Raw genomic sequence first — 23,376 nt, 5'->3', positions numbered from 1 at the left:
AGAAATTGATATGCTTTTGAGTATCAGAGACATAATTGATTTTACAGTTTATAATATTAAGAACAACTGAATGAATTCCAAAAGTTTTGTAATTCATCAGAGAAAAAAATGCTTGTATTCTGTCATGGCCCAGAATGAAAACCAAAGAAAATCTTAAAATCTAACAGTGGTTGGTTTATTCTCCTTCCTCAGGAGAGCTCTCGATTTATAGAACAGGGTACAGCTATACTGAGGGCTGTTGGAAATGTGATAAATAATTACAGCAGTAAGGATGAGCTTCCTAAAGCCTTGAAGGAATTGGAAGTAGCTTATTGTCCTCCTGGCCTCCAGGATGCTAAAAGAGCTGAAGAAAACATCAAGGTGAGCAAATAATTTGAACAAGTGCATATCTAAAAGCTACAGAAGCTGGATAACTGCTTAATGTTGTCATTACCCTCTTCAAAATAATGCCTGTGCACTTGGCAAGGACCACCTGCATACTGTGAATATGGCATTCATTATAAAGTGTAAGCCCAAATTACATAACTTGCAACTGTATGATAATTATCTTTTTTTAAGAAGAGAAACTTCAATGTGCACAGAGTAGCACATTCTAAATAGAGTCTATTTTTTGTTGATCTAGTTTAGCATACTTTGGGGCAGAAAGCATTAGCTGTGTTTAGATGAAAACTTCATGTTGAATTTGAAAGATACTACCTGAAATGCAGAAAAGTCTAATGTTGGCTTTCTGCGCCTATTGTTGATGGACCAGGAAAACATTATTACAGCTTATATTTCTGAAGCAGTAATGAGTTCTTTCATTCACAGTATTCCAAGTTGGTTTTCTCTGTGTCTTGAAACTACACCATTCTTATTCAACTTTTCTGCTCTCTATGCACAATAAATTAAAGATACATAATGAAAACATTACACTTTTCTGTAGATCTCTATGGTATAACTTTCCAATATTATAAAGAGATTGCAACAATCCATTTTTATAGAAGATACACTAGTCTTTATGTGTATGCAAATGTTGATCATATTGCTATAACTTGATTTTTCTAAAGTCAATATTTTATATATTCTAGATTCATTTATTTTCATCAAAGTACTAGAATGCTCATGCAGTTTAGACTGTTATGCATATATTAGAAGACTGAATAGAAAAAATGGTTTAATATTTTTTGTAATTACTGATATTAAAAATTAGAACACTAGCACTTTTATACATGGGTTGGACACCAGCTAAAATTCAGCACAATAACAGAATTAATAAAGAATGATTACAGGTACACCACTCATGAAAGAGGTAATTTACATGCCAAATCCACCAGGAAAAAAAATTGCTTTGAACTCAGGAATGGAATAAACAAATTTTAAATGCAGGTGTTCATAGTGAAGTATGTGCAAAACTTTGAGACCTTAAGAAAAATTCAGTAGTCATAAATACATATATCACTTAATTTCTCCTCCTCTCAGAAGACCAATGTAGAGCTGAAAAAAAAAAAGAAAGAAATTAGATAAATGAAAGGCATTGAGCTAGCAGTGATTCTAGGATGAAAATATGGAAATTATCTGTCTTTAATACAAACAGTGAAAAATTATTCTGAATACAAGAAAGGATCTACTGTATTCTTTCTTTCCTAGTTTTACAAATTTAAAAATAAACAAAATATTTATTAGTATTAAAATACATAAAATATGTTTCCAGAAAGCAGAAAAATCTGAAACTAAGAGCAATGAAACATAAAAATCTTGTCTTTTCCAGTAAGTTGTTACTATGTTCTTAAACTCAGATTATGAAACTAGTTCTGTAAAACACACTCTAAAATTCCTATCTACTAGGAGTGGGGGAGGAAAAGACTGGATTTCTGCTCTTTAAAGAGAAACAATATGTTAAAGCATAAAAATAGAGCCAAATCTTCCCATGCTGTTGTATTTCCTAATCCTGAAAGCATTCCCATTAAGTTACCTGTCTCTATTCTGAAACCTCATGTTTAGAACTCCCATTGTCATTATAGCAATTATATGTTCTTCTGTCTTCTAGTATGAGGTCATCAACCCTCTACACATAAACCAGGATGTTTCTGGGTGATAAACACACTATATAATAAGTCCTATTTTCTTGTTTTTATAAGCCAGGCATGAAACAGGTTTTGTCTCTGTTGTTGTCTTGAAGCACTATAGTCCTACAGTTGGGATCAATTTTCAGATACAGTATTTGTTAGAGAAGTTAAAGGTTTCATTTATACATGGTAAGAGAAGAGGTTTTGAAACAATAATGAGAAGCAATGTAAATAAATCTTTATAAATGAATCATTATTTTCCTCTTTCTGATTTTAGATTTTCAACAATGCATTTTGGTTTTTGATTGAATATGTATCAGAGAAGAAGGATCTTTACAAATATAAATTTGCCTTCAGGTCCTTTACTTTGGATTTTGAAATCACTAATATTTCTGGGGATGACATTGTGTTTTCAGGTAATATATTGATATTGCTAATCACTTCAAATATCACTCCTGCCCATTCTTATTGTCAGGAAGCCAACTCTTCTCTCTTCTTGTTTTTTCTTGCTTAAGTAGGCGCAATTAATTTTTAAGACTAAGACTTTTACTGTTGAAAGGACATCCGAGGCTCATCTCAGAACAGAAATGATCCTTTTCTTTGTTCCAGAAAGTCTATTCACCCTTTGTTAATTTATAAAATTGCCCTTGGTCTTCTTTGAGTTGCATTTGTCAGTATTAACAAACATTAGCAAACATCTGCATTTTTTACCTGTTGTACTGCACCTCATCTCTTTCATTCAAATCATCAGCTGAAAAGACCTTCAATGCCTGTATTGTTCACAAAATGAGAGTGAAGGAAGGCTCAAGTTAGTACCTTCATTGAAAGTTCAGCTATTTCTTAGTGTTGGGTTGAGAGGTTTTTGTTTGGGTTTTTTTTGGGGGGGAGGGGTATTTAAATTTTGTTGTCTTGCTTGCTTGCTTGCTTGTTTTTTAAGCTTGTTATTTGGGAAATGACTGTGTTGGCTGGCCAATTGGCTGGCTAGTCATACCCATGTAGTGTGGAACTGGCTACAGCACCAACTGCCTCTTCTCCAGCCTGTGTCAGGGAGTGCTGTGTATCTGAACATACTCTGAGAGAAGCCATTGGAAGGCCAACATATTTATTACAATAAATATGGGATCATTCTCTTCCCACTGTTTCTTTGCTTCATTTTTTATGCAGGCTGGAGTTTTGCGCAGTTAGAATTAAGTTTGCCTGGCAACCAAATATATGGCTCTTTTCCATTTTAGGACTTATTTTTCAGTCTCTATAACTTTTTAATCTATTAATGTTAGCATCTAGTTTAACCATAAAAGCCTTATGTACTTGATTTCATATCAGAACAGAAAAATAATTTATCTGATTGATGGGAAGAGACGCGATCACCGTTTGAAGGCTTTTTATGGGTACTTAGCTTTTGCTTTGTCTATTGTGAACTTACAGAATAAAGTGTTTCTACTTGATCAAAAAAAAAATGATACTAACTTCCTTTGATTACTCATTTATTCTGGAAAAGTAGTATAAAAAAACTAAATTTAAATTTAAAGATATTTACACAAATATCTTTACTGACACAATGTTGTAATATTTTGTCCCTTTAAGAAAGCACTTATAAGCACATATATTTGTCTCTCTTTACTGGGAACTTTCCTTTGAATCTCCTCTTATCTGAAGGTTATTCTTACTGTGAGGTACCAGGTATTTTTCAGAGAATTACATCCCATGACAAGAGTATGTTGCAAGGGTCAGCATATCGACATTTATCAAACCATTTAAAGTAAACAACACCTGTCGCATTTTTTAAAGATTACTGTGCTACTGATTTCTGCATTCAAAAAAAAACCCTTAAACACTTGTCAGCATTAGAAGACGTTTTTTAAATAGATTTGAATAATTAGCACAGTTGACAGGTTGTAACAAAGATCTCTTAAATTACTAAAGTATGAGATCCACTGTGACAGAATATTTTTTATGAGTTGGGCAGTGAATCAAAAAAGTGGAAAAAATATATGGAGAAAGAAAGTTCTGTTTCAGTTTTATTTCTTCCAGTGTCCAATATACCCTTTTAAACTATTTGCTTTTCTAAAATTAAATTACAGGAGATCCCTATTGGACTGGAAAGGTAATTGTTTCCCTTTGGTTTTATTGATATTGGACATTTTTTGACCTTTATTGGCATTTTGCCCTGCTTAATAAAGATTGCTTTGGAGTAAATGCATGCTTTTGTTCAGGTTCCTTCCAGAAACATAAAGAAATAAAGCATAAACCAAGTGAACTGTCAGGGGAAAGAGGTAGATAGCAGGAAATACCAGTTGCAAAGCACATTGTAGAAAGGCCTAGAAGGATTGGCATCAGTTGAATGCCCTGCCCCCACATTAGCTCTCCTGCATTGTCAGGTTGGTTGCTCAAATCTTGTCAAGACCTGAGGCTGTAACCTTTTGGAACCTGACAGACATCAGTGTAAACTACCATAACAGATGAATAAAATATTTTTGTCATCTGGGTCTGCAAGTATATCAGGTCAAATCTGAGCTTTTTTTTTGAAATAGCACCTCCATTTTATATTGGCATATTCATTTTTCACTGTGTGCTTAATTAATCTCAAGATTTAGCAAGGGCAAAGATATTATGGTTTACTGCAGTTAGTGGTCATGGCTGCAGAGGTTTCTGAGAAGCCATCCTGAAAATGATCTATTCATATCTATTTGACTGCCAAGTGTCATCCATCTTGGAGCAATTAGCAGAAGAGCCACCAGACACAAGTGGAAGACCATGCCATGTGAACATTGAAAAAAACATGGAAGTATCTGAAGCTGAGTGCTTCCCCATGGCATGGTTCTTCTGTTGTATTCTGGGAGGAGAGTGAATAAAGGGGCCCTGCAGAACTTTGGGCAATCATGAGGTAGTGAATTTACAGAGGTATGTGATGTTTCCTGGGAAAGGAAGCATATCAGAATGCCTGCCTGCTCTCTGTTGCACATTTTCTTTTTTTACCTTGTCCAGGTTTCATTGGGCCCAGTATTGAACCAGTGGAGTCAGTGGAGGTCTGTGGCACTGATTTTCAAGAGTCTCAAACACTTAATAGTCATTTAGGCACATTTCAGGGGCTACATTTCTTTGTCGTGGATAAATTCCAATTTTAAAGTTGGAAGTGGAGTGCCCTTTGTGTACAGTTCTCTTAAAACCTTCTGGTCTGAAATTTTATCTAGAAGTCAAGCTGTTCTCTATAAGCTTATCTTGACTGTGAAACTGTATTTGGAAAGTCCTGCTCAGTTCTTTTTCAGAACAAGCTTCTCTCTCCTCCAGAAACATAGGTTAAGATGATTGATTATTTGGTTGTGTTGTGTTGCATTGTGTGAATGAAAAGAGAATTCTGAACATTCGTTTCTTCTTGCACTTTGGATTTGAACTGGAGTTCTAATAAGGGGTGAGGGAAAGTTTGACACTATTTGGTTGAATATGTAAAATGCCTCTTGAGTACATGCAAAATACTTCTTTTTCAAAAAATCTTTCCTACATTACCTCCAGGAACTGCAGTGATTTTAAGGGGAACAGTGTCTTGCTAGGCTACTTTGAAAGTTTCAGTTTTATTATTAGCACAGTGTCTTCTGATTAACAGCTAAGGTGTGTCAGAGATTTTTGACAAATCTGTTTCCAATCATAATGTCAAATTTGAAATATCCATTAGTTCAATACTGATGGACTTAAAGCATTCACTAGCTCAAGACTGATTGATTAAAAATATTTCACAATATACATTTCTCTGCTTACAAGAAAAAATATTAAGAAATGTTAAGTTAAAAAGCCTTGAAAGATGAGAATATTTAAGACCTCATTATTTTGCCTTAAATGTTGCAAAAAATTTTTTTGTTCTTATGATGTTGTTTAAAAAAATTAGAACAAAAAGAACCTCCTTATGAATATAGGAATATATACTCAATTTTTGGGTTTTGACCTGATCTGTGGTAACTTCTAAAAGTTTCTATAAAAAGAATTGATTTTTGTGTGACAGTCCATACAAATTTTTTATATTTGTGTTTTCAGAAACAGTTTAACATTTAACTAACTTACTGTATATTCATATATTGTTTCTCCTCACAAATGAAATGTTTTATTTCTAGAGTTATTTACTTCTAGTTATGGGGTCTACTTGGCATCTTTAGTGGATGACTTTTTTAGCTGGTTCACAGGGCAACACCACACCAATACTTTTTGTATTTACTTTTCTATATTGTTGATTCCTGCTCCACGTTAGAATATTCTTACCTATTAGGTCAATCTGTGTGTATGTGTGCTCATATATATACAACTGTTTTTACAATACATTATTTTGCCTTATATGAGGAATGTATGCTCTGCAGCAGAATTCATTTTTCTGAGCCAAAGCATGAGCTGAAAATCGAAGTCTATTTCCTTTCCATGAAGAGAATGACTAGTGAGGTCAGAAGTCATCTTGCCACTGGGTTATTTAATTGTAAAATAGATGAGTTTGTAGATTGAACAAATTCACTTTGAAGTGTGTTACAGCGATGAATGAATGGAAGAGCCAAAACCTTTCTGGAGATGCTCAGACAGGACACATCTTAGAACATGTCAAATTCCAGTTGGATATTAGGGAAACTTTTTTCAGCATGAGACTAGTCAAAAGCTGGAAAAGAATGCCCACTTAAATTATGGAGTCTCCATTGTTATGGAAGTATTAAAAAACGGACTGGACGTTTATTCAAGAACAGGAGCAACCTGGTCTAAATTCATCTGGCTTTGTAAATGGGATTGGACCAGATGACCTTCAGTGGTACACTCAAGTCTGTATTCTGTGATTGATTATATGTTTCTGTTTTATAAAAGTGGCTGTGCCATTCATAGTGTTGACTTCTAATGAGGTTTCTTCTGAAGTGGGGTTGTGTAATCTTCCAGTCCCCAAGCATTAAAGAGGCTTTCTAGGGTATGAAAATACAATACTGACAAGAAATGATGGTTTGAGAACACAGCCAGATTTAGCAATATTGAGTAAAAGTGATTAGATTGAAATGTGTGATCTGGCTGATGAAGGCAATATCTAAAGACAGCTTGCTTGCCTGCAATGTTGTCTACATTTTTCAAGCAGATTCCACTTCTCCTTTTGTTTGTTGGTACTTCCTTTTACAGCACTGTTTCCTTCCTATCACACTGTCTTGCTCCCTTATGTGTGCAGTTCCAAACTACCCCTCTGGCATTGGCCCCTTGGAGTGTTGCTCCCACACCCTTCCCTAAGTCCTGGTTCTGATGGTTCCCAGAATGCTAATTTCTAGGCAAGAATGCCTTCAAAGACCTCATTGCTAACCTGTCAGAACCCACTGATTCCTGTTGCACTTCAAAACTCCTTGATAACATACAGTCCGATATATGAGCTCTCCCTTTTATCATAGATCTTACCCTTATTCCATGGCTCCTTTGTGAAGGTTAAAAAAAATGTTTTGAACAACACTGGTGTTGAAATTATTACTTAATAAAATTATCAGATTGAGAGGCAAAAGTAATTAAAATCTTGTGAAGCCCTTTAGAGCTGTGTACAGACTCAGACTCTAGTGTATCCTCTGCATTCATGATTGGAAGAACATTTTGAAACTACAGCAAGAGATGTGATTTTAAAAAATGCCCTACAATAGCTGTCCATGAAGAGAAAAAATTAAGTTATTTGATATTTGTAACTAGCAAAGTAGCTGAAATTTTGACTGTGTAATTATACAGTATATTTTCTCCAACTTATGATAAAAAAATACAAGACTGATATTTCCATCATAGATGATTTATGCTTGAAATCACTCTCTTGCTGTTTTGTGTTTATTTGTTTGTTTTTTATTTTTTAAATTTGTTTCAGAAAGCAACAGGAACAGGACTTCCAGCTTAGTTGATGTTACTCATTCTTCCAATCCTTCAGAGATCAGTGAGGAGAAATCTCTCAGTAGTTGTGAGAATCAAACTCCCACATCTGAAGAAGAAGCAGCAGCTCTCAAAATTCAAGCCATCTGGCGAGGGACCTATATTAGGAAAATACTGAAGAGCAGAGAACCAGGTGTGTCATTTATAAATACCTTTCAAAAATGTTTCATGCTTCATCTTATTAAAATCTTCACTGTTAAGAGTTTCTTACTAATTAATATCTAGGTAAAATTAACTGAAACTAATGAAATAGAACTTGTAGTTCTCTTAAGTATTCCTAACCACTCAGTTAGCACATATGATACTAAAAAGTATATGAAAGATACACCCCCCCTAGATTTGCATAGATACCAAACCAGAATTTGAGAATTTGTAATAATGTAGATTTAGGTCAGAGCTGGGATAAATGTTAAGGGTTTTTTTCTGGAAATGTAAAGGAAATCATACAAGAACCTAAGCATCATAATGAGCAGTCAGTGGAACAACACAGTACCAAAGCCTGATGCTGTCCTCCAAAGATACTGTACTGATACTATCCATCATTGTTGTGCATATAGGTAGAGGAATCTTGCATAGCAGTTTAGGACTTGTAGCATATTTCCTATTCAGCGATTCTATTACCTCAGCTGGAATACTGTGTCCAAGTACAGTATCCAGGGCCCAGGAAGAAAGAACAAATTCAAAAGATAGAAAGATAACAACCACAAAATTCTGAGTAAAGTTGCAAAGATCATTGAATATAGGCCTTGTACTTACAGGTTGTTAGTTTGTCATTTCAGAAAGACCAGATAAGAAAAGACTTTGCTAGAATTTTTAAGTACTCACAGGAGGAAAGGAATTTCATAGTAACAGTCTCTTAGGCTGATATCCAAAGGTTAACAAGAAGATCCTTAGTCCGACATTCAAAGTTTGTGGCTTGAATCCACGCACATTTAGGTTAGAAAAAGTGATATTTATTTTTAAAAAGATAAGGTATTTATTGGAATAAACCAAGATTTGTATTGTACTACTGAAAACTTTCAAATCAGTCTAGTCTTCATCTGTATTCCATGTATAGAAGCCGACACCTTGAGATGACATCTCATCCTGTTATGTGAGTTATCCAACATGGATGGGGTGAATTACCCATTAGAGCTGCCCAATTCTTTTCCTGTTAGCTACACAAATAGTTTAGATGCATCCCTACCCCTTCCTGGTATCTGCAAATGAAAGTTGCTGGCAGTTAAATAGAATTTTCTCTGAAGACAGAGATTGCCAAATATCACTGCAACATGTTACAGTGAAAAAACTGTAAATTGGAGAAAATATTGATCACATAATTTCTGCAGCTGTAGGTGTGCCTAAAAGTACAAAGATGGTGATGAATGGAAAATACTCTGTCAAAGGAAAAAACAGTTTTGAGCTCAGTGAGACTTCTGTAAAACTCCAAATAAATAAGGCAGTTTACTTGTATATGTCATATTTTTCAGAAGTATTTGGCAGGTGTAAATTTAGAACAATACAAAATTGTTATATTTCATAACTTATTTTATTATCTCTAGGTACTAAAGAAAACACTGATGTTGAAGAAACTTTGAAAAACCTGTGGACTATGATTGAGTTAAATTTTGAAGAGTGTGCTGTAACGTTGTTAAGGTAATCATGCAAAAAATTAAACTATTTTATTGTAGGCAGTTGTCATAAACTGTTTTTTCACAAAAAGAGCATTATTAGTGTCAAAATTACAAAACCCTGATGGAAGGGATAAAATATTTTTTTACTAAATATATGCTATGCTTTATTCTGTGTACCCTACATGAGTAAAATCTAATTTTTAGATATGTCACAGATTCTTTCTGATTTTTTTTTGTCTAAAATATTACCTTTTGCATGTATTTAATTTTTTTAGTATTTGGTAGGCTGCTCAATAAGTATAGATCTGATACGGATTCCTTAGTTAAACAGTTAACCAGTTAATTTAAGGATTTTTTTTTATTTGTGCTATCTGTTAAGCAATCATGATTGACAGTAGAAAGAAGATAGCTCTGCTATGTAATTGTCCATAGTTTATTATCTCAACGGGACATTTTTGTCTCACTTGCTTGAAGTAGATGTATTTCTAGGTAGTAGAAATGTAGTAGGTGTATTTCTATGCTTTCCCTGATATTTTATTAGAGCTTTTGGAAAGGTGTCTATTCTAATTTCAACAGTGTTCATTAAGTCATTTTGAAGCCTAACACTCTCTGGGGATCACATATTTCCATTAAGTCCTCCAAAAATCTCTCTGCAAGTGTTCACACAACTGATCTAGCAGTAAATCAGTTCTTCCAGGGGTGAGGAGTGAAAACTGGCAATAATTACTGCCTGTGGATGTAAATCCTCATTCCTTATAACCAGCAATTTGAGCAGCACTCACACCAGGTATAATTTCATATCACCTTTTAGTGATTCTAATTTTGTAAAACCTGTGTACATTGGTAGGATCAAGACTTTGCAACCACAGCCTTGTTCCAAATGTTAGCCTTCCATTTTAGCTTTGTAGCATTTCTACATCAGCAAAGATGAGATGCAGTTTTTCGTCTGCCTTCAAACTTATAAAACTTATGGGGTTCATAGGCATTGTCCTAAGGGATACATTTGAGTGTTAAAATCATGCTAAGGTGCTTGTGTTTAATTTTTTTAACAGCTGAGAGATTTCTATTTAACATAACCATCTAGCACCTTGGCCAATAAGTTTTGTTTTATTACTTTATTGTTCCAAAATGTTTTAAAACTAAATAAAGAGATTTTAATATCCTAATGATTCTACAGCTTTAGGATTACAACTTAATATAAAGAAAGTGAAGTTATGCTAACTGATATTTATTAAAAAAAAAAGAAGGAGGTAAAGTTTTGTAGAAGCCGTAACATCTTGGGATATTAGAAGCAGCTACAGTCACATGTAAACTGATGGATAGAAATATGTGTATATATTTGCCATGAGGTCTGAAAGAACTGATCCCTCCATGATTTTTTTATTTAAGAGTGAACAACTACTAGTGAAACATTAGTAGCACATTTTATGTTGTTGTTTTACATTCATGCACAGAGTAGTGTTCTTCATGATCAGCATTAAGTGAGTATATATATATATATATATATATATGCCATCCTGATTAGATTGAAGTCTTTATCTTGTTTTCTGCTTTCCAGAGAAATATTTAAAAGAAACTTTAATTCAGTTGAAAAGTTTCCTTGTTATGATGATGAATCATGTAAGATGTATTTCACTGACTATGCAGTAACATATACTGATCAACCACCAAATGCCTGGTTTCTAGTTTTCAGGTGAGTTTCACAAAGTCCTATACAACTCTTATGGGGGAGTAGTATTGATACACTCTGGTTTTTCACTAACCTGCTTAAAAACTTACTTATCTGTCTGCTTTCCTTAAATTCTGGCATGTACTTGTTCTGGCTTTGGCTGGAACAAAGTTCATTTTCTTCTTAATTTCTTCATTTTCTTCCTAGTAGCTGGTAGAGTGCAGTGTATTTGGATTTAGTGTGATAACAATATTGATAACCCACTGATGTTTTGGTTGTTGAGTGCATACCCCAAGTCAAGGACTTTTCAATGTCTCACGCTCTGCCGGTGAGGAGGTGCACAAAAATCTGGGAGAAAACACAGCCAGGACAGCTGTTCTGAAGTGGCCAAAGGGATGTTCCATACCAGAGAATGTCTTGTTTAGTATATAAACTGGGGGAGAATTACCTGGAAGGGGGCTGATCACTGCGCAGGAACAGGCTGGCCACTGGTCAGTGAGTGGCGACCAATTGTATTGAGCATCATTCATTTCTTTGGGTTCTGTTACTCTCTCTCCCTCTCCTAATCATTAAAAATATTCATATTATTAGAATATTTATTATTATATATTTTTTATATTGTTAAACTGTCCTTAGCACATGAGATTTGTGTTTTCTTTCCGATTCTTTCCCTCAGGTATGTTGGGTGTGGGGAGTGTGTGAGCAGCTGCATTGTACTTAATTGCTGGCCGGGGTTAAATCCTGGCAATATTTTTTGCTTTGTATTGCATATATCCTTTTATTTGGGAAAATAACTTTAATATAATTTAATTTTTCTTTTTTAGAGAAATATTTATTGTCCCAGAAGACATGTTTATATTGACAAAGGTGTTTACCACTATCCCTTTCTGTAGACTTCATGTTCTTGATAATGACACACTCGAGGAAATGCCACATGCCTTTTTCAAAGTGGCACCTCATGTTTATCCCAAAAATAAGGTAAATGCAAGAAGTTGTTGTGAAAAGTACAATTTTTAAAATAATAAACAATGCCCAAATTCTATGGAGATTTTTAGCTATGTCATAGTGTTAGTAGTGTTCTACTTAAAAGCACACCCTTATTTATTAGCAAGTTTGAACAGAGACCACTCTTGATCTGCTTCTGTGCTGAATATTTATTAGTAAACTTTTGATTATTTTCTCCTCTGTACTCTTTCCAGCTGCTGTTGTTTTGGGGGTTTTTCCTGTTTATCGTGCATAACACTGAGCACAGTAAACTTTGTGCCAATGTTTAACTTGTGGCCATAAAAAGTTTGAATAAGAAATGATAAAGATACATATTTTCTTCCCAAGGGTAGAACACAGTAGCCCTAGTGATTCTGTCAATTACTGATGAAAATGGCCCTTTTCATTGGATTCCTCCTCTTCCCTATTGAAGAAGCCCTCTCTTAAACCCTCTCAAATCCACAGTTTTGTTATTGTTTGTTAAACTAATGGTTGATATTTTGTAATATTAAATGTGGTTAGTAGCAGTAAAGAGTGATTTTTAGAGTATTAAAACAGAATTGTGCAGGCATGCTGTATTTTTTTACTTGTTCTTATTGCATTTCTCAGTCACTGAGCTCTTGTGTTCCACAGTAAGGATATAGCCGCATGCTCTCCAATTTAGCTTGTTTCTTCCTATTTCCAAATAGTTGATTATTGTTTCAGTGGAGCTGCACATGCTTTTGAAAGTTCTATCGATGCTTTGACAAGACATTTTGCAGTTAGTAAACACAGGATACAATGGTATTACTTTAATCTGTTACATTTTTTTTTGTAACAATATTTTGTTAAAAATAGTCAACAATGTAGTACATCAAGCAAGAAATTATTCAGTATGCTTGAATTCTTAAATGTCAGTATTATTACATAAAAATTCATTTTTGGAAAAAAATACACCTACCAGTTCTGCTTCCAAACTATGACTCAGCAATTTACAACAGAGATAAAAAGGAATTCTGTCAACAGATACTGTTACCCTGCTGCAGAGACACTTCTGGAACACGTTAAAGTTCATTTCAGAATGATTGACAATGAAGATAAAATCTGTACACTAGCAATAAAGTCTGTCTTCTTTTTGCAGTCTTTCCAACCTAGATGGAAACTGGGTACTTGCTTAGCATTATTTGGATTTTTTTGTGCTGCATTAAAGTGTTTTTTTAGTGGTTTTTTTTCCTACTGCTGTATACAGTTGAATTTGTTTTAGTTCTTGGTATTTTTTTAAATTATACTCTCTGTATTATTCACAAGTCTTTTGAACAGACTGTAGAAAAGGATAGAGATAAGCACTCAAGCTTCAGCTGACCTACATAGATAAGAGTTTAAGAGATCATCACTACCACCATATTTAGTCTAGAAAATAGAAGTCTGAGCAAGGACACTGCTCAGATATTTCTCTTGACTAGACATAGAAGGATGTAAGGGATTCATCTTACTTTGCCATAAAGTTAATTTGGGTGGTATATTAGAAAACAATCCTTTCTGATTCTAGAGATAGTGAATTGTAACAAGGTATCTAAGTAAGTAGTAAAACCTCTTGAAGGTTATTTACAAAAGAGACATAAATTTAATGGGGTTGTTGACATATATTTTCTTATTTCTCAGTAGTGACTTGATCTTCCTACCAGACACAAAATTCAGTTACTGTGTTTTCTAATTGCTTGTAGTATTCACAAAGTGCCCACTCAAACAAACTTTTGGTCCTAAGTCTGAATTTTATGAATATTTTTAGTGAACATTAGGATTGTATAACATTAGCTTAATAGATAGGTATACAAGAGAAATGGTGAGAATTTGTTCTTCTCATACATGCCCTGCTGTCAGAAAGCAGTTGAATATCTGGATAAATCCTTCTCCGTTTGCAGGTGTACTTGATAAGAACAGAGGGACCTGTGACTCTAAGCTTAACTAGATGTTTAAATAAGTGAGCTCTCCTGAATGGTTACTCTGAGTGGTTGCTGTTACCTTATGGTGATTAAAGGTTGTAAAGCATCTTACTGCTACAACTGCACAAATTGGAATAATGAATAATTTATTTCAATTTCATTCTAAATATTCAGTATTCATGGAGCCACAACCCTGAATTACTGGATAGTCCTGAAATCACAACCCTATTTATTATAAGGATTTTTCAACAAAGCTTTTTGCTGGTAAATGGTGATTTCTCTAAACAGAATTTAGAAAAGGACTGAAAGAAATAGAGCCTTTCAAAGTTTTTTCATTTGGACAATTTCTTGGGTGGAACATGAAATTTTAATATTTGAAATATGGGGATAGTAGGGATAGTCAGACTACATGAAAAAGGGATTTAATGCTGAGTTCCCCTGCAACATTACAAGTGGCCATTTCACTCCTTATATCCTTTTTTCCTGCCCCTGCCTTTCAAGTAATTACATTCACATTGCCTTCATTTTCAAAAATACAAAATAATCAAAATTTGAATCTTTTTATGTTATATCCTGGCTCCTCATATTCTCAGGACTCATAAAGAGCACCTAAATCTGCATCAGCCTTACTAATTGTGTGTTTCATTTTTTATTATTTTTTGAATTTTCTAATACTAGACATATTTTTCTTAACATATTTATAAAAATAAGATAAATATCTTGTAGTTTCATGCTATATCTGCAGTGGCATTATTAAATTAGGGTAAATGTTAATTTGAAAACTGAAGTCTGAAGTAACCTGATCTCTAAATTTCCATGCAACAAACTCATCCACCCCTACTTTCACACTCCCTAAGCATGAAGGCACATTTTAAAGCATGAAATACTTTGGTAACAAAGTAACTTCAGGACTTTGGTTGTATCTGCCCCTAAAAACACCTGCCAGCTTTCCAGTTAGATGAAATTGGATTTAACTTGTCATGTACCTTTTTGCCAAATATAAATTGCTAAAATAAGGGATGCTCCATAAGTTAGAGTAGACTGGAGTTATAAGATTCTTGCTGATGAAGGACATCTTATTATATAAAAAAGTGTAATGGACAAAAAGTGTGTTGCATGTAGTCACAGAGTGCCTTTTGAGTAGTGGTTTTGCCACATAAAAATGGCTTGTTTTCCCCTTTCAGAAAGGTTACACTTTTGTGGCTGAAGCACACACTGGTGACCAGCCTGTGCCAGGTGGCAAATGGAAGCTCCGCTTCTGCAGCTCCCAGAGTGCCCTTCCATTTCTCGCTCGTGAGGCTGTCAACGATACCTTCTCTACTCTACAATTTAAGGAGTATTACATACCCAACAAGGAGTTTCTACTGTTTAGGTAAATATTGAGAGAAGGATGAATAAATTCTGGAGTTTATATCAGTCATCCCTAGCAGAAAAGTGTGTTCTTTCCACTTTCTTAGAAGGGGAAAATATTGATTCAAATATCTGAATGTTATGGGCTATCAAATTAACATTTGATTAGTGAAAATATTATTTGTGAAATATTGTCACTACTTAATGAGGAACAGGTGTGAAGTGCACAGACTATAACTTTAAAATCAAAATTCAGTGTTTTGCATTTCTGTAAGCTCTGTCTTATCCATATGCCGATTACTGAAATTCCATAGTACTTTTGGGAAATAAACATGTATTGAAACACTCTTTTCCCAATATATCAGACCAATTTCCATCTTGCAGTATTGACAAAAAAATTAATATTTGTTTTATTTTTGTGTGCTGATTCTTTTAGGAGAATATATTTAACAAACATGAGATTTAGTTTTTATTAATCGTTTTTTAAATTAATTAAAGTTCATTAAAATCCATTCTAAGTTAAGAACTGACCATTCCTAAATTGCTATACTTAAGTTTTTACACAAAGAACTTTGCATTGCACTACAACAGGCCCTGTGCTTAGAGTTGATTAAATGTGTGTATTTTGAAGATTAATTCCAAAACATTTTACCCTAATTACTGGAATATTTTCAATATTTTTTTCAATATTGAATATTGAAATATTCAATATTGAAATTTTTTTCAATATTGAATATTGAAATATTCAATATTGAAAATTTTTTTTTTTCAATATTTCAAACCAACAAATTATTATTATTGGGATAGAGGTCTCTTTAAGAGAAGGAATCAGTTTCAACATAATTGAAGAAAGCATGTAATGAAAAAAACCCAAATGCACTAACATTTGGTAAGCACTCTCTTTCTTGATTTTCATTCTTTCATCCTTCTGATGTTACCAACCTTAAAAATAATGATATATTTTTAGCTCCAAATGTGCTGAAGTCAGGGTTATGGAGTTTTTGTGTGTTTTTGTTTCTTTGCTTGTTTGGTGAGATTAGTCATAACAATTTGAATTTATGGACAAAAAGCATATAATACATAAACCAATGGGTTACAACATAACAACTATTTGAACAACATAAAAACAATTATTTGAATTTTTTCCTCTGACTCTAATTCAACAGGTTTTTAATGCCACGGTCTTTTAAGCTGACCAAAGTAGCTATTGCCATCAAAGGAGATATCCCTATCCTTTTGAAAGCAAATAATCTTTTTTTTTTTTTTTGGTTAACATACTTTTATAATGCTACAGTTCCCTAATCTGGCTAATGATATTCAACAAATAAAAGTACAGTGGGCATTCAAATGTCTATTTGGACATTAGATAAGGCAATAAAAAAAAAAGAAATAGCTAGACCACCCAATTTTTCAGCAGCAGCACTTGCTTTGTTTGTTGATTCACTGCATTAAACTTCACTACAGGAAGCTTAGCCCATCAGATTCAAGGAAAACAGTTTATTTGTAACTCAATTTTAAGTGTTTGCTTCCAGTTCAGCACAACATTAAGGTACTTCCCTAAAAAGAATGATCAAGTATAGTTGGTTATATTGCTATAATTTTTTCTTCCTCTTTAGGTATTTTGTAAAGGTCACAGCACCACATACTGCTACATTGCAGGTACAAACCTCTAATTCAGATGTGCTCATTAAACTACAAGTCCTAGATAATGAGAATGAAATTACAAGTGTCATTGGAAAGGGCAATGCAGTCATCCCAGTTTTTAATTTCTGGAGTAATCAATCACTTCTGAGCTCCCAGTGTAAGTATTTTATCCCATATTTAATAATTTTATTCACTGCAGGATATACATTCTTTCAGTAACTGTAGATAATCACGGAAAATGCTATTTTTCCCTGCTCTTTTCATTAACCTTTAATTTTACTGTTCAAAACCAAGAAGTACAATTGAATGAGGTAGATAATTCTTAGACATATTTTCAACAATGGACCCTGTAGTGCTCAGGTAATTTTAGACAAAAATTAAGTACCATCTGCCTGCCTCCATTATACTTCTTATACATAATAGATTTTAGAGACTACTGCCATGCCATCTTCTCTGATAATCTACATTTGTTTTCCTGTTTTCTATACACCTCACTTCTAAATCAAATGATTTCCATTTCATTTGTGTGCTATTTTGAATTATTCATTATAGTTGGGTTTCAATTTTAAAATTAATTCTTCATAAGAATTACAAGTTTGCTTAAATAAAGCAGATGTTTATAAGCCAAGTCTGCTACTGTGCTCTCCAGTGACACTACTATACATAAGGTATGTAAGATATGAAAGTCTTCAGTCCTTCTATGAAGACTTCTAAACAATAAATCTATAAATCTGAGTTTGCCTATTTGAGCTTATTGAGAACCTGAGGCAAAGACAAATTGCTCAAATACCAGATTATTGCTTTGCTAAAGCCCAGAAGAGCATTATATTTCTTCTGCCCACCTCCACTATTTTGAACTGTGGAGTTTTCAAACATGATCCTTTAGCATAATGTGCAATATGAAATTCCAATGTTTTATGGGAAAAAAAAAATTCATCATATTTGTGAAACATCTTGATTTCTGTCTCAGCTGCAGCTTGTTATTACCGGAAATGTAAAAAAAAAAAATTAGTCCTATGGAGGCCATGCTCTTGAAATGTCATTCATCAGATAAGAACATTGGGTTTTTAAAGGAAGTCATGGAAAACCTGTCATGATTCTCTCTGAGTTACCAAGATAATCAGTAGCTATTTTTGGTTAATGTTTTTGGAATGTGGAAGTGGACTAGCAAACTTAATGGTAGACTGGTAGAAATAGAAAGAGGAATGTATAAAATAGCTCAGCTTAGGATCAGCATCACAGTAGTGTCAGGAAGATGCCAAGATACCCTCAGTGAAGTGAAGGAGAAACTTTGCTTCAGGAGAATGTCTCCTTGCAAAGGTGATGGTCTGAAGACTGAAATAAGTTAAAAAGCACAATCAAGTGACAGAGAAGAGAAATGGGTTCCACCAGAGGCTGAAAGGGAGCGGATGGGGCAAAATAACTAGAAGTGGTGTTTTGCTTTTGCCAGTCTACCAGGACACACATGTGAGAACTTTGCAAAATACTCTCAGAAGTCAGATATAAACATTCTAGCTCTAATATGCAATCACACAAATAATTTCTGTTAATTTAAAATTACTTTAATTCACTTTGAATTATTTGATGAATTATCTGTTACATTAACCTGATTGAAAATAGGAAGGTTTTAGGAAGGTTTTTGAATCAGGGCCTATTTAGCAGTGGTGGACTGCTAAAATCCTGTTATGATTTTAGGCTATGTTTGAAGTTGAAATGAATATTCTGATGCTCATTAAGTGTGTGTGAGTATATAGAGAGTTGCAATTTGGAATGAATGACTGTGAAGCTGTTTGATGACTGTTTGTTCTTTTGTTTTACTATTATTTATATTTTTACAATAGTTATATTTTTGCAATGCTAGACCAACTGGCCTTAACACTGAAGTTCTTTTCCTGTTAATATACATCCTGTATATCACAAAGAAGATAGTTTGTGTGGAATCTTTCATAACATCCAAATTAAATGAAAATATTATGAAACATACGCAGTATAACCAATATGAGAGTCCTGTATTACCCAATCTACTGAGTGTCTCTAGGTTCAGTAGGGGTTCAATCTATGGCATTGTAAAAGCATCTTTCTTTGGTATTGTCAAAAGTGTTTTTATGGCCTGTGCAATAACAATATACAAACTCTCAGAAATACTGATTCCAAGTTCAGGTGAAGATTCATACAAATGACACTCAATACAACAAGATCCCTTCTGGCAGTATTTCTTTGTTCTCTAAAAAAGTGTGTTTTCTCAGAATAAGAATAATCAGAAAACACTGCTATACCATTTGCACCAATCTTGTTAGTTAAGCCACATACAATCCCTAGATTTGACACTTATTCACTACCACGCATGTTCTGCCTCTCATAGAATTGAACACTGTGTTGCCAGAAGTTCTCTTAAGTGACATTATTGCACAACCATCACCAATAAAACATTATCTTCCTGCCCACCCACAGCCTGTTAATTCATCTCCAGTCACAGCTGTTCTATTAATGTCTTTTACAGCTCAAAAACTACATTAAACCAACTGATTTTGAATACATTTACCGTTTCTGAGATGTAGCAGATGACTTGGACCTTGGACATTTGTTTGAAAATAAAGGACTTACATATTGACACACACATTGCAAGCACAATTTGTTTTGTTGATCCAAGCACAGCAGTTGCCTAAGCACAGATAGGCAAGTGAATGCTCACAATCCTTTTATTTTCCACAGTAGCAGTCTGATACAACCCTGTTAAAAAGTATAAAAATATCTTTCAGATATTTGTTTGAATATGGAAGTAAGGTAGGTGGAAGTTTCTTCTAGCCAGAACTTAGGAAAACCAAGAGTGACACACATATTTTTGTATATAGTAAGAAAAAAAAATTGGTGTTACAGCACCACCTGGTGACCATTGCGAAATTTAGTGGCTGTGTATGTATTTTTGGGAGCTTTTCCGGGTGATCTTTCCTGCAAAGGAAGCAGATTGACTCTTATGGGGTATTCCACCATTCTGAGAGGATTTATCTTCAAGGAAGGATCTTCCTCTGGGAAAATCTTTATAGAATTGTTCAATACTCAAGCTCTTCAGGTTTAGGAGAGAGAGAAGAGGCGAATAGTGAGACATTCATGAAAACCAGTTGTAGCCTAGAATACAACCTGCCTTGAGCTCTACCTATCTTGCTCAGTGGAGGTAAGGTCCTGCAGAGGGCAGCGCACATCTCCTAAAGCCCCGACACAACACATCCTGGAGTGGAGCTCACCCCTCTCTTGACTCCAAAGGAGTACATCTAAATAGCCTTACTGCTTTAAAGCTACCCTTTTGTAAATTGCATCCACTGGCCCTTACTAACAGTGCTCAGACAGGCACTGAAGATCATTCCTGACTTGAAACCTTTATGCAAATATTGCAAATTGTAAACTAAAGGCAATTTATGCAATGAGAAAATGTCTTTGTTCTTCCATCTGGAATACAGGTTGTTTCTTTGAAACAGGTTTTCTTGCAGATATAGAATATTCGAGATTCAGGTCTGTGGATATTGTTTCTTATTCATCCAAATGCACTTCTATTGAGTGAAAGCCTCATGATTTGGTTCCTTCTGATGAAAGACCTAATAATCTAACCACTGTGAATTACATCTACTCTCACCTTCACAGCATGGGACGTTAACTGATACCTAGAAAGCTCAGCAGCAGCTGAACAAGAAACTATTCCACAGTTACAGGCTTGCTTAGGCATACCTTTTACAAAATAACAGCCACGGAGTTGCAGCGCCTTAAAAATGGTTTAGAAGAAGCAAAGTTTTCTCTTCCTTCACATTTCTCTCACAGGCGTCCTTGCCACAGGGACAACAAGAGGGATGCTCTGGTCCTAAAGGTTCTGAATGCAATGCAGAAGAGCAACTTAGAACTTGTGATTAGGAGTTTGAGACCCCTTCAAGAGACCGTCTCTGCAAGGTCTGATTTTGATTTCCTGATTTCTACTGCTTTTCTTAGGAACAAGGAAGCACTGGCTTATGCAGAGGAAAAGACGCAAGAGGAAGCAATCCATGACATTTGGCTTTCATAAGAAACAATATTTCCTGGCTCTAATTGAGTTTCTAGGGCCAAACTTAACCTCTAATTGAGCATTTATTCTTTGACACACCAGCATTAAATTTTGTTCCATCTGGTGTCTAATAGTCCTCCTGTGAATTTCTCTGGATGTTTCATTAACATGCATGAAAGTGTGCATTTTTCTTTCAAAGTGTTGCAATGATGCAGTACCATCCTTTTTTTATGCAATGAATCCCAGGAGGAGTAAAGCCTCTTGTCTCAATGAAGTCAGAATGATATCTCTTTCCCAGGTGAAGCTGCTTGCCCAGAGGTGTTATTCTCTGTCCTTATTCAATTTTCTATGAGATGTTCACTTTTAGAATTCTTTTTTACTTTCTCTGTAGACATGCAGGCATAAGACCCCATCACAATGGCATTAGAAATGAAAACAAATTTATGTTTTCTGACTTAATATTTCTGTGCCAGACCTTATTTAGAATAGTCTAGTTTTCACAGTTTTACCACATAACATCTTCCTTAGTTGAGAATTATATACATTGATAAAGGATGGATCACAAATAAGGTGATCCTTTCACGACTGGCTCTTTTGTAGCTCAAGTTAGCTATGATTTTGTTTCAGGTTGACACAAAGAGATAAGAGACTTCTGTAAGGGTATGCAGTGCCAGAACTGTGACCAATGCACCTCTTCCCTTTATCCAGTTTTACACAATTTATTAAATTAGGTTAGCCACAAAGGGATTCCATCATAGAGAGCACAAGGCTCTCTACATTTTTTAATATATAGCATGGTACTGTGATGGTTAGTGCAGGAAAGAAACATGGTCTTTCAGGGGAAAAATTATATGCTTTATAAACTAACAACAGTCATATATACACAGTCTTCAATTTCTCATTATTTACTTTGAAGATATTTTTGATTTGCACTCAAAATGAAATCAGGGTAGTATTTGGAATAAGCATCATTTTAATTGGAAGCTTGTGAGTATAATCCAGTATGAGAAAATGGACTATGTCAATTGTTTCTGATACTTTCTGGGAGCATCTGTTTACCTCATACCAGTAATTCATAGAATTTCAGGACCTCTTTTTTTGTCATCTTGCAGTAAAAAACCTACAAGTTATTCAAAGTAGTACAGTGAAGGGATTGGAAACTGGACGATTAAAAAAAGGAAGTCGTAATTCATCAAAGGACAGCAAAGCTTCTTCCAAGACAGACCTTGTACAGGAATGCTCAGTGATATTAACAGATGAATCTTCAGTCTCAGAAAACTTTGAAAATAATGTTGGAAGCCCAGAACAAGTAAGAGTTTGTTAATCACTGGGATTTGTGAAGAAAAAAAAAAGCAAACAGTGAAGTATTATTGCTAATTCTTTTGGTACATGTGGAGAGATCTTCTATCCTTGGGTAAAAATGAGAATCTAAAATTAATATTGTCGGTAGTTTTTGAATGAGGTGCTAAAAAAAGGTTAATGTACATGTATGAATGACTAAATAAGTAGGGGGTTTCATATCAAGGTGATTTACTCTAAGTGTTGTTCATTTCACAAATCAAATACAAGTACAGCATAACTTTCACATAGAGATCAAAAATTGCCAGAAATAAAACTACAGTTTTGATGCATCAATATGAGCTTTCTTTGAAATATGATATTATAGAAGACCATCTGTAATAGTTTGCATAGAGAAACACCTATTTCCACTCAGCTGCAAGTTTTAGTAACAGACACATAATATCTGCTTCTCAAGTTCATGTTTGTCAGAGGCTAATGTCAAACCATGGGTTTTTCTTGATGCCATTTAGTATTGTCTATTTTAGAGAAATTAAGTATACTTTCTAAAACAGTTCTTGTTTTACATCTCCACATGGTTTTCTGCTGTGATTTTTTTCTTGCTAGTTGAATTAAATTACAACAAAATAAAGAAAGAAAACAAAAATTATTGAGAAATAGACTCCAAAGTTGCTTCTTTGACTCAGAACTGGCATTAGAATTTTGGAAAACAGTTTCTAAATATGATCATTTCCAATTCAGTTTGGACAACGTTTGAAACAGCCCATGGACCCTGTCACCTCTGCCTCAAATTAAGGCATTATTGAGTGCTAGTACAAGGGCTCAAAGCCCTGTAGTAAGTCTTAAAATCAAAGACAAAAGTCTTTGTTGTAGTACATGGCATACATAGGGAAGTTACATGGAAATCTTACAGGAATGT

At 34.3% G+C, this 23,376-nt stretch overlaps 1 protein-coding gene across 2 annotated transcripts in view; it reads left to right on the top strand.

The window, feature by feature from the left end:
* The window catches only part of ADGB (androglobin), a 98,901-nt gene that overhangs the window by 60,427 nt on the left and 15,098 nt on the right, over positions 1-23,376 (top strand). For both annotated transcript variants that reach the window (XM_071433144.1, XM_071433136.1), the window contains 9 exons: positions 193-360; positions 2,323-2,461; positions 7,888-8,082; positions 9,491-9,584; positions 11,121-11,255; positions 12,056-12,209; positions 15,322-15,509; positions 17,104-17,288; positions 22,271-22,467. In XM_071433144.1, the coding sequence (XP_071289245.1) occupies positions 193-360; positions 2,323-2,461; positions 7,888-8,082; positions 9,491-9,584; positions 11,121-11,255; positions 12,056-12,209; positions 15,322-15,509; positions 17,104-17,288; positions 22,271-22,467 (1,455 nt within the window). The remainder of the gene's footprint in view (positions 1-192; positions 361-2,322; positions 2,462-7,887; positions 8,083-9,490; positions 9,585-11,120; positions 11,256-12,055; positions 12,210-15,321; positions 15,510-17,103; positions 17,289-22,270; positions 22,468-23,376) is intronic.

This window comes from Agelaius tricolor, unplaced genomic scaffold (genome assembly GCF_023055355.1).
Source record: "Agelaius tricolor isolate 1412-34295 unplaced genomic scaffold, bAgeTri1.0.p SCAF_1, whole genome shotgun sequence".
Taxonomy (NCBI): domain Eukaryota; kingdom Metazoa; phylum Chordata; class Aves; order Passeriformes; family Icteridae; genus Agelaius; species Agelaius tricolor.
This window is presented reverse-complemented; position numbering and strand designations above follow the sequence as displayed.